General features: G+C 44.5%; 1 protein-coding gene across 1 annotated transcript in view; it reads right to left on the bottom strand.

Annotated features, from left to right (window-relative positions):
* The window catches only part of HEATR3 (HEAT repeat containing 3), a 37106-nt gene extending 36353 nt beyond the window's left edge, over positions 1-753 (bottom strand). Inside the window, exons 1-2 of the mRNA XM_040633281.1 lie at positions 485-753; positions 181-353 (exon numbers count right to left, since the gene is read on the bottom strand). Of these exons, the coding sequence (XP_040489215.1) occupies positions 181-353; positions 485-619 (308 nt within the window). The 5' untranslated portion in view covers positions 620-753. The remainder of the gene's footprint in view (positions 1-180; positions 354-484) is intronic.
* Between the last annotated feature and the right edge of the window lie 11772 nt (positions 754-12525).

Below are 12525 nucleotides of genomic sequence, written 5' to 3'. Positions count from 1 at the left end.
CCTGGGCGGCCTGGGCTCCAATGGAGTCTGCAGCCTGAGTTCAAATCCCCTCCTCTGCAAATGGGAGACCCTGGGCAGTTCTGGGTCTCCCGAGCTGGCAGGCAAGTGCACCGGGACAAGCGATGGTACGTGGCACGCACGGGCGCGCTGGCTGGCCGCCGCAACCCCCCTCCGGCTCACCTCAGCGCGCCGGCCGCCGTCTCCCTCACCGCCAGGCTGGGGTCGAGCAGCAACGGCCCGAGACGGCGCACCGCGTCCCGACGCGCCAGGCCGGGCAGCACCGGCCGCTGCTGCACCAGCCGGGCCAGCCCCGCGCAGGCGCACTCGCGGACCTCGGCGCTCGGGTGCTGGAGCTGCGGGAGGAGAGCAAGTGTCAAGGACGGCGCAGAGCGCAGGCGCAGGGGCCGAGGCAGAGGCGCGCCGGGCTGCCCCGGGGCTCCGAGCGAGCCCCGCCCCTCGCGGCCCCTGCGAGCCCCCGCCTCACCTTTTCTAGTAGCTCCGCCGCCGGCCCGTCGTCCTCCTCTCTCTCAGTCCCGTTCGCCGCTGCCGCTTCGGCCTGACAGTCGCCCGTAGGGGAGAACTGAGGTCGCTTGAAGCGCTTCGTCCGGCTCTTGCCCATGGCAGTGTGCGCTGCGGGGGAAAGGCCGAGAGAGGAGGGCAACAGCAGGACGGTGGAGGCTGCTGAGCTGCTGGCAGGCTCCTGTTACCGAGGGGGTCTCGGTGCAACTGTTCAGTCGGGCCCGCTGACGGCCAGAGCCCACATGGGGAAGCAATGCGCAGGCGCGCCGCGTGTCGGCGGGGAGGCGGGGCTGACGCGGGGAGTGCGCAGGCGTAATGACGGATGGACGGGCCAGACCTGGACGAGGGGCGGAGTCCTGTGTTTTTTCCTGGGAAGGGGGAAGCAGGACTTCAATGGGACTCCTGACTCCTACCAGCTGCTGGGAGTGCACCACCCATCAGAGAGTGACATTTATTGTTACTGAATCTTGCCAAATCTGTATTTCCATTATAATCAAATGCGATTAAGGATACCTAATTTGCAAGGTTATTGTGAGGCTTACCTAAAATTCTGTAAAGCACTTAACACCAAACCCGACGTATTTCATTTGTAGGTGCTCAAAAATATTAACCACGATTTTTTTTGTGTCTCCAGGGCCTAGCACAGCTCCTGTCATAGTCGAAAACCCAGTTAATGTTTTAGAATGAATGTACATCTGTTTTTTTAAAAGAGTTATTTATTTGGGGGAGAGGGAGAGAGAGTCTCAAGAAGACTCTGCCCTAACCACAGGGGGCTGGATCTCACTACGGGAGGTCAGGACCCAGCCGAAACCAAGAGTAGGTGGCGTAACCGACTGAGCCACCCAGGCGCCCCAATGTACATCAGTGTTTGATAAGATGGACTCCCTTAAGTTAATCTTCCTGCCTTGGTTTACTCATTTGTGTAAATGGGAACACCAATAACACATACCTAATAACGTTGGTATAAGGATTAAATGTGTTAGTGTGTTTAAGGTGATAAAAACATTCACTGGTACACAATATTACATAAATGTTTGGTTGAAACTTTTTTTTTTTAAAGATTTTTTTATTTATTTATTCGACAGGGATAGAGACAGCCAGCCAGAGAGGGAACACAAGCAGGGGGAGTGGGAGAGGAAGAAGCAGGCTCATAGCAGAGGAGCCTGATGTGGGGCTCGATCCCATAACACCGGGATCACGCCCTGAGCCGAAGGCAGACGCTTAACCGCTGTGCCACCCAGGCGCCCCCTGAAACTTTTTTTTCTAAAAAAGATTTTATTTATTTGATAGAGAGCTAGAGAGAGGCAGAGGGCACAAGCAGGGGGAATGGCAGAGGGAGGAGAAGCAGGCTCCCCCCTGAGCAGAGAGCCCAATGTGGGGCTCGAGCCCAGAGCCCTGGGATCACAACCTGAGCCAAAGGCAGACACTTAACCAACCAAGCCACCCAGGCGCCCCTGGTTGAAACTTTTAACAGCAAAATGATTCTTCGACAAATATTTATTGAGCACCAGGCACAGTACTGGGCAATGGAATAAGGCAATAACCAAGACAGATTTGGTCCCTGTCCCTTGTCCTTGTCCTTAGGGGGTTTGGAGTTTAGAGAGATGTGTTAGATATATAATCATATGAATAGTTGGTTATAGTATAGCGCTAAGAAAGAAGGAATCGGGGCGCCTGGGTGGCACAGCGGTTAAGCGTCTGCCTTCGGCTCAGGGCGTGATCCTGGCGTTCTGGGATCGAGCCCCACATCAGGCTCCTCCGCTAGGAGCCTGATTCTTCCTCTCCCACTCCCCCTGCTTGTGTTCCCTCTCTCGCTGGCTGTCTCTATCTCTGTCGAATAAATAAATAAAATCTTTAAAAAAAAAAAAAAAGAAAAAAAGAAAGAAGGAATCGTACAGGAGGCTCTTCTAGTGTTTACAATTAAACATGCACATACTGAGCACCCCAAAATGCTAGCTTTCAGGTCAGTGTTATATGGGAGAAGAGTTCTACCCCGTGGCAACCCTTCCCTCCAGGAGTGGACTGTCTATTAAGGGAAATAACATTAATTACTATAGCATATTTTGGAAAACAGTCACAGAGGTGTAGCTAAGCTTGTACAGATTTTCGGCCTGTCAAAGACCACTGTAAGTACAAGGAAAACTTGGAGCTCCAAATATACATTGGTAGGTTTTACTTCCTACATCGATTTGGTCAGTTTTGTCCTGTCACCCCCCACCCCCAAGTCTGAGCTACTGTCTTCTCTTGCCTTGACCACAGGGGCTTCTGGTCTCTCTTTTTCTACCCTGCCTATCCATAGAAGAGCTAGAGATTTTTTCCCCATCCTTCTCATATTCACTCCCTTGATTAAAACCTTTCAGTGGTTTCCCTTCATCTTAGAATGAAGATCAAAATCTTACCAGGTAGCAGATAGGAAGTAGCAAGGCCAGATTCCACCTTCATCTCACATGACCTCCTGCGCTCTGGCCCTTAGCCATCCTCCAGAGGGCCGAGATCTCTTCTGCCTAAGGACCTTGAAAAGGCCCAGTCCCCATCCCTGTCCTGGTGAATGCAAGTGTCACTTCTTCATAGCTCCTCTGATTTCAAAGTATGAGACAGATCTTCCTTGAGACAGCACTTATCTTGTTCCTTTGCTTCAAAGCACAGCTCAAAATTACACTTACAATTTCATTTTTTTAAGATCTATTTATTTGAGAGAGAGAAAGAGAGAGAGTGCAGGGGGGAGGGGCAGAGGGTGAGGGAGAGAGAGTCTTAAGTAGACTCTGCGCTGAGCACAGAGCCCAACAAGGGGCTCAATCTCACGACCCTGGATGGACCTGAGCCAAAACCAAGAGTTGGATGCTCAACTGACCACCCAGGTGCCCTTTAAATTTGTGTCTAATACTCAGACACATCCACACAGTCTCTCCAACTGCACACTAAACCCTGTGAAGACAAGACTGCCCATTTACACAGATCACTGTACTTCCCAACACTGGCCCAACAGGGCCTGTCTGGAACAGAATAGGCAGGCAATTTCTTGAATGAATAGACACCACGTAGTCAGGAAAGAGTAGGGCATGCCATCCAGACAGAACAAGAGGAGATTAAAAAAAAAAAAAAAAAGATTCCTGCTGTTTCTTTCACTGTGGGGATAAGCAAGATAAAAAGGTCCAAAACCTTGGCTAGGGGAGAACTTTGTGATCTGTTTTCATTAGTCACTCTTTCCTAGGAGAAATGAGCATTTCTGTTAAAATGAATGATAAACTTTATTTAATGAACTTAAGATTCCTTCTGGGAACCACAAAGATAAAAGTTTTAGGACGAGCCCGGTGACCTCTAACTAGTCTAATAATCCCTAACCAGTCACTTTTTAAAAATCCAGTCAAGCAATGATTATCCAACCATCCCTTTTTCCTATAAATTATCTTTGACAAGAGGGAATTTTTTTAAAAAAGATTTTATTTATTTGACAGAGAGAGAGAGAGTGAGTGCACAAGCAGGGGGAGTGGGGGAGGGAGAAGCAGGCTCCCTGCTCAGCAGGGAGCCCGATGTGGGGCTCAATCCCAGGACCCAGGGATCATGACCTGAGCTGAAAGCAGACGCTTAACGACTGAGCCACCCAGGCACCCCTCTATGCTACGTTTAAAAAAGTTACTGTAGGGGCACGTGGGTGGCTCAGTCGGTTAAGCCACCAACTCTGGATTTCGGCTCAGGTCATGATCTCAGGGGCCTGGGATAGAGCCCTGCATCAGCTCCACACTCAGCGGGGAGTCTGCTTGAGGATTCCTTCTCTTCCTCTCTCTCTGCCCCTCCCATACCCACTAGCCACACATGGTTATGAAGCACTTGAAGTGTGGCTAGTGCAGCCGAGGAACTCAATTTTTTTAAAAGATTTAATTTATTTATTTGACAGAGAGAGAGAGCACAAGCAGGGGAGAGGCAGAAGCAGACTCTCTGCTGAGCAGGGAGCCTGATGCAAGACTCGATCCCAGCACCCTGGGATCATGACCTGAGCCAAAGGCAGATGCTCAACCGACTGTGCGACCCGGGTGCCCCAGGTCTTCAACTTTTTCTCTGTGTCTCCTTTCCCTTCCGTTTCTTCCCTGGGATCTTCCTCCCTATCCTCCTATCCTAAGTTGGACTGGGAGTTCTCTAAGGACACTGCAGAGCAGTCCTCCTGGACTTTCACTGGGCTTTTGTGTTGGACTCCCCTTTTCCTATGTGGTTGCTAGTACATGAAAAGACCGTAGTGGTGGTCACTATGATAATGCTGTTTACTATGAAAGCTTGTGGCAGGAGTCACTCTACATTATTTATGGGAAAGCATTCTATAAGCATAAGTTAAGTCTACAAATGTAATCAGATATAATTTATACATAGTGATTTCACTGAAAAACAAAGCTGGAGGTAGCAAAATTCCACATTTCAAGTTATATTACAGAGCTGTAGTGACCAAAATAGTATGGTACTGGTACAAAAATAGACACATAGATCAATGGAGCACAGGATAGAAATCCCAGAAACAGGGGTGCCTGGGTGGCACAGTCGTTAAGCGTCTGCCTTCAGCTCAGGGCGTGATCCCAGCGTTCTGGGATCGAGCCCCACATCAGGTTTCTCCGCTAGGAGCCTGCTTCTTCCTCTCCCACTCCCCCTGCTTGTGTTCCCTCTCTCGCTGGCAGTCTCTCTCTGTCAAATAAATAAATAAAATCTTAAAAAAAAAAAAGAAATCCCAGAAACAAACCCACAATTATATGGTCAATTAATCTTCAACAAAAGAAGCAAGAATATACAACAGGGAAAAGACAGTCTCTTCAACAAATGCTGTTGGGAGGGGCGCCTGGGTGGCACAGCGGTTAAGCGCCTGCCTTCGGCTCAGGGTGTGATCCCGGCGTTATGGGATCGAGCCCCACATCAGGCTCTTCAGCTATGAGCCTGCTTCTTCCTCTCCTGCTCCCCCTGCTTGTATTCCCTCTCTCGCTGGCTGTCTCTATCTCTGTCAAATAAATAAATAAAATCTTAAAAAAAAAAAAATGCTGTTGGGAAAACTGGACAGCAACATGCAAAAGAAGGAAACTGGACCACTTTCTTATACCCTGTGCAAAATAAACTCAAAATGGATTAAGGACCTAAATGTGAGACCTGAAACCATAAAAATCCTAGAAGAGAACACAGGAAGTAATTCCTCTGACATAGCCATAGAAACATTTTTTCTAAATATGTCTCCTGAGGCAAGGGAAATAAAAGCAAAAACAAACAAACTACTGGGACTACATCAAAATAAAAAGTGTCTGCACAGCGAAGGAAACAATCAACAAAACTAAAAGACAACCGATCGAATGGGAGAAGATATTTGTTAATGACATTTCCAATAAAGGGTTAGTATCCAAACTATATAAAGAACTTACAAAAATAAACACCCCAAATCAGAATGGATATAAAAACAAGACCCATCTATATGCTGCCTACAAGAGACTCATTTTAGACCTAAAGACACCTGCAGATTAAAAGTGAGGGGGTGGGGAACCATTTATCACGCTAATGGACATCAAAAGAAAGCTGGAGTAGCCATACTTATATCAGACAAACCAGATTTTATACCAAAGATTGTAACAAGAGATGAAGAAGAGCATTGCATCATAATTAAGGGGTCTATCCATCAAGATCTAACAGCTGAAAATATTTATATCTCCAACTTGAGCACAAATATATAAATCAATTAATAACATAAAGAAACTCACTGCTAATAATAAAATAACAGTAGAGCACCTTAACACCCCACTTACATCAATGGACAGATCATCTAAGTGGAAAATCAACAAGGAAATATTGACTTTGAATGACACACTGGACCAGATGGACTTCACAGATATATACTGAGCATTCCATCCTAAAGGAACAGAATATTCATTCTTCTCGAGTGTACATGGAACATTCTCCAGGACAGATCACATAATGGGCCACAAATCAGCCTCCAACAAGTACAAAGAAATTGAGATCATACCATGCATATTTTCAGACCACAACACTATGAAACTAAGTCAACCACAAGAAAAAATTTGGAAAAATCACAAATACATGGAGGTTAAAGAATATTCTACTAAAGAATGAATGGGACTACCAGGAAATTAAAAAGTACACAGACACAAATGCAGATCAAAACACGACAGCCCAAAACCTTTGGGATGCAGTAAAGGCAGTCCGAAGAGGTAAGCGTATTGCAATATAAGGCTACCTCAAGAAGCAAGAAAAGTCTCAAATATACAACATAATCTTACACCTAATAGGGCTAGAAAAGGAATAGCAAATAAAGCCTAAAGCCAGAAGAATTAGGGAAATAATAAAACAAAAATAATATAGAAACAAACAAACAACACAGAAACAAACCAAAAAACCAGTAGGACAGATCAACAAAACTAAGAACTGGTTCTTTGAAAGAATTGATAAAATTGACAAACCCCTAGACAGACCCATCGAGAAGAAAAGAGGACCCGAATAAATAAAATCATGAATGAAAGAGAAGAGATCACAACCAACACCACAGAAATACAAACAATTATAAGAGAATATTATGAAAAATTATATACTAACAAACTGGGCAATCTGGAAGAAATGCACAAATTCCTAGAAAAATACAAACTACCAAAACTGAAACAGGAAGAAATAGAAAATTTGAACAGACCCATAACCAGGAAAGAAATTGAATCAGTAATCAAAAATCTCCCAAAATCTTAAAAAAAAAAAAAAAAAAAAAAAATCTCCCAAAAAACAACAGTTCAGGGCAAGACAGCTTCTCAGGGGAATTCTACCAAACATTTAAAGAAGAGTTAATACCTATTCTTCTCAAACTGTTTCAAAAAATAGAAATGGAAGAACGTCCAAACCCCTTCTATGAGGTCGACATTACTTTGATTTCAAAACCGGACGAAGACTCCACTAAAAGGAGAACTCCAGGCCAATACCCCCAAAGAATTTGATGCAAAAAATTTCAACAAGATACTAGAGAACTGAATACAACAATATAGTGAAATAATTATTCACCACCATCAAGTGGGAATTATTCCTGGGCTGCAGGGGTGGTTCAATATTCACAAATCAATCAACATGATATATCACAATAAAAGAAAGGGTAAGAACCAAATCTATAAATAACTTATCAAATGCACCCCCAAACAAATAATTCAATTAAAAAATGGGCAGGAGACATGAACAGACATTTTCCAAAGACATCCAGGTGGCCAACAGACACATGAAAAGATGCTCAACATCACTCTTCATCAGGAAAGTACAAATCAAACCTCCAATTGAGATATCACCCCACACCTGCCAGAATGGCTAAAATCAAAAACAGAACAAACAACAGGTGTTGGTGAGGATGTGGAGAAAAAGGAGCACTCATGCATGGTTGGTGGGAGTGCAAACTGGTGCAGCCACTGTGGAAAACAGTATGTAGAGTCCTCAAAAAGTTAAAAACTGAACTACCCTACAAACCAGCAATCACATACTGGGTATTTACCCAAAGAATACAAAAACACTAATCCAAAGGGATACATGTACCCTTATGTTTCCTGTAGCATAATACAGACAACAGCCAAATTACAGAAGCAGCCAGCCCAAGTATCCATCAGTTGCTGAATGGATAAAGAAGATACGGTATATACATACAATGGAATATTACTCATCCATAAAAAGAATGACATCTTGCTATTTGCAACAACATGGATGCAGCTAGAGAATATAATGCTGAGCAAAGTCAGACAAAGAAAAATACTGTATGATTTTACTCACATGTGGAATTTAAGAAATGAAACAAAGAAAAGACAAACCAAGAAACAGACTTAACTATAGAGAACAAACTGATGGTTGTCAGAGGAGAGATGGGTGGAAGGATGGGTGAAATAGATAAAGGGGATTAAGAGCACACTTACTATGATGAGTACTAAGTAATGTAGCGGGTTGTTGAATCACTAATATTATATACCTGAAACTAATAGAACACAATATCTTAACCATACTGGAATTAAAAAAGTTTTTTTAAATTAAAAATAGTGATTTCAGAAACTCAGCCCCGGCTCCTGTGTTGTGTTTTTCCAAACTGTTGCTATTCAAGTTTAATTTATCTGAATCTTGATTGAAACAAACCAACTGTAAAAGAGACATTTATGAGACAACTGGGGATGTATGAGCTGAATATTTTATGGTATGGAAATACTATTTTTATTTTTATTTTTATTTTAAGATTTTATTTATTTATTTGACAGAGAGATAGCCAGCGAGAGAGGGAACATAGCAGGGGAGTGGGAGAGGAAGAAGCAGGCTCCCAGCGGAGGAGCCCGTTGTGGGGCTCGATCCCAGGACCCTGGGATCACGCCCTGAGCAGAAGGCAGACGCTTAACGACTGCGCCACCCAGGCGCCCCCCGTAAATACTATTAACTTTTTAGATATGATACAGCATTGTGGTTATATTCTTCTCTTCTAGAGAACCTTACCGGATTTACAGATGGAAAATAAAGTACGTGGGATTAACTTTAATCTTCTGAGGGGGATGAGAAAGGAAGTAGAAATAGGGCATAGGTGAGATTGGCTACGTTGTTGCTAATTGTTGAAGTGAGGTAATGGGTACCCGGGTGTTCATTATACTACTCTCTTTACTCTTACATGTGTTTTTTTGTTTTTTTTTTTTTAAAGATTTTTTAAATTTATTTGACAGCCAGTGAGAGAGGGAGCACAAGCAGGGGTACTGGGAGAGGAAGAAGCAGGGTCCCAGTGGAGGAGCCTGATGTGGTGCTCGATCCCAGGACCCCGGGATCACGCCCTGAGCCTAAGGCAGATGCTTAACGACTGAGCCACCCAGGCGCCCCTCTTACATGTGTTTAAACACTTCCATAGTAACAATTTGTTGGTTTTTTAAAAGATGGTTTTCAGGGTAGAGCAGGGGAAAAAATAACTCTAATGATATTGATACATAATTGTAGATAACTTAAAATTTAAAAAGCAACTTCTAACAAGGATATAGTTCTCATTTTAGTTAATGGAAGTTAAAATAAACTAAGTTATTTTAGTTTCCTACTGTTATTTAGATGACAAATCTTAGGGGTTCCTGGGTGGCTCAGTCAGTGGAGCATACAACTCTTTTGATATTGGGGTCATGAGTTGGAGCCCCATGTTGGGTGTAGAGATTACTTAAAAAAAAAAAAGTGGGGAAACTGGTTGGATCAGTCAGTTAAGCTTCCGACTCTTAATTTAGGTTCAGGTCATGATCTCGGGGTTGTGAGATCCTCCTTAAGATTCTCTCTCCCCCTCAACCCCTTTTCCTTCTCTAGAGGGGGAAAAAAAAGAGGCAAATCTTAGCATTTAGTCTTTTTTTTTTTTTTAAAGATTTTATTTACCCACTTGAGAGAGGGAGCACGTGCCTGCAAGCATGAGCAGGGGGAGAAGCAGAGGGACAAAGAAAGGGAGAAGCAGATTCTCTGCTGAGCAGGGAGCGCAATTCAGGGATCAATCCCAGGCCCCTGGGATCATGACCTGAGCTGAAGGCAGACGCTTAATGGACTGAGCCATCCAGGCGCCCCTAACCCATACTTACTGAACACTCTTTGCCATGCACCACTCTAGGTCCGAGGAATACAGGCGTGAATGAGATAGGTTCCTACTTCCTACCAGTCTCATCTCTTGCTACGGTCCCTCTCCAACTCCACACTGCCAGCCACCTTCAAACACTGCCCGTGTGCCCCCAAAGCAACCCGTCAGATCCATCTGGAACTTCTTTAGAGAGCCCAGTGCAGGCTGGACCCCCTTCCCCTGGGCATCTGCACTTTTACCTTTCATAGCACTTAGACCACGTGGTAACTGCTGGATCACTGGTACTGAGGGCAAAAAGTCTCCCTCACACATTTTTCATACCTTCATACCCAGCAAAGCACTTGCCACAGAAAGGGCAGTCAGCACAGATGAGAAAAAGAATACCCACAAAACGTTCCGGTAAGACATCCTTTTACTTTCACTTTTGTTTCTCACAATGACTTGCATAGAAGACGATCATACATTAAAAACATGTTTTTAAAATGTTTTTTGATGCACACAAGATGCTCTCCCAATTTTTAGCAGATAAAAGATATTATACTTACTCAATGCAAAAGCATATAGAAAGTGTAGTCTGAAGGAAGAATGAAACTTTTGAGTTTCTATGGTTTCAGCACGAGGAAATGACAGGAGAGCTGTTGATGCTGAGCGCAGAGCATCTGTCAGCTAGAATGCTTCTTAGCCCAGTCTATAAAATAGCAATCAAGGGGCACCTGGGCTGGCTCAGTGGGGAGAAGACGTGACTCTTTCATTTAATTTTTATTTATTTATTTGAGAGAGAGCTAGCAAGCGTGCATGAGGGGGAGGGGCAGAGGAGAAGCAGAACCCCACTGAGCAGGGAGCCAGGCGGGGGGTTCAATCCCAGGACCCTGGGATCATGACCTGAGTTGAAGGCAGACGCTTAATCGACTGAGCCACCCAGGCGTCCCAGAAAATGTGACTCTTCATCTCGGGGTCTTGAGTTCGAGCCCCACATGGGGTATAGAGATTACTTAAAAAAACAAAAAACAAAACAACTTAGAGGTGCCTGGGTGGCTCAGTCTGTTAAGCATCTGTCTTCGACTCAAGTCATGATCTCAGGGTTCTGGGATCGAGTCCCGCCTCAGGCTGCTGCTCAGCAGGGGAGTCTGCTTCTCCCTCTCTCTGCCCCCGCTCGCGCGCGCTCTCTCTCAAATAAATACATAAAATCTTAAAAAAAAAGCTTAAAGAAAATGTCAATCAGGAGTCCAGTTCTAAAGGAGAAAGGAGCTCTTAAAAAAACAGCAGTATCAGGGAGTCACAAGGCTTGATGTTTTCAGTGAGGCTGCTTAAATGGAAAATACCTAGAACCATTTTAGGGTTTCTTAATCATTAGGGGCCAAATATCCTTTCTCTTTGCATTTAGGCCATTACTCGGGAGTTTCAAAATAAGCAGAATTTCCGCATGGTTATCTCAGATGCTGACACTGGGTAAAGTTCCAACGAGTAGTTTGTTTTCTTACTTTTAGGATTTAGTTTAACAATTAGATTTACAGAGTACAGACTCTGCAGCATACTTGATATAAACCTGGATAGTTGGCATTACGTCCATTTTATAAATGAGGAAACTAAGGTTATATAATTTGCCTGAAATCACAAAACAAGCAAGTAGCACATGTGAGATTCAAATCCAGACAGTCTAGAATAAGAATCTTTTTTTTTCCTTTAAGATTTTATTTATTTATTTATTTATTTATTTATTTATTTATTGGCGGGGGGGACACAAGTGAGGGAGAGGTACAGAGGGAGAGGGAGAAGCAGACATCCCACTGAGCAGGGAGCCCGACTCAGGGCTTGATCCCAGGAACCTGAGATCATGATCTGAGCTGCAGGCAGATTTTTAACTGACTGAGCCACCCAGGCGCCCCAAGAATCTACTTTCTTAACGATCACATTCTAAAGCTCCCAAATTAAGTTCAACACACACACACAAACATCTTTTCTGAGTCAAGAGACTTGGATTCTGGTGCTAGTTCTGTCTTTAATAAGTTCCCCGGACAGCCAGAATGAAGGCACTCTGAAAATCCGAGACTGTCTTCCCCACCTGTAATATCGGGCTGGACTCAACCAGTAATTTCCAGATAGTGCAGGAGGCAGGAGGCAGGAGAGTGTGAGGGTGGTGGTAAAGAGAGGCTAACCTGACAAGGATCCTTTGTCCATTTCAACCAGACCAGACTTTTTGGACAATGTTCTGCTAGAAGTAAAGGGATGAAAAAATCTTTGGAACAAAAGTTTCTTTCTTGGAGCCAACAGATTCCAAGCAGTCTAACATCAAGAAATCCTTGAAAGCGGGGCACCTGGGTGGCTCAGTCGGTTAAGCATCTGCCTTCGGCTCAGGTCATCATCTCAGGGTCCTGGGATCGAGTCCCACATCAGGCTCCCTGCTTGGTAGGGGGTCTGCTTCTCCCTCACCCCTTGCTCCTCCC

This window comes from Ursus maritimus, unplaced genomic scaffold, assembly GCF_017311325.1.
Source record: "Ursus maritimus isolate PB19 unplaced genomic scaffold, ASM1731132v1 scaffold_19, whole genome shotgun sequence".
NCBI lineage: Eukaryota > Metazoa > Chordata > Mammalia > Carnivora > Ursidae > Ursus > Ursus maritimus.
The sequence above is the reverse complement of the archived record's forward strand: the minus strand, read 5'-3'. Positions and strand labels throughout refer to the sequence as shown.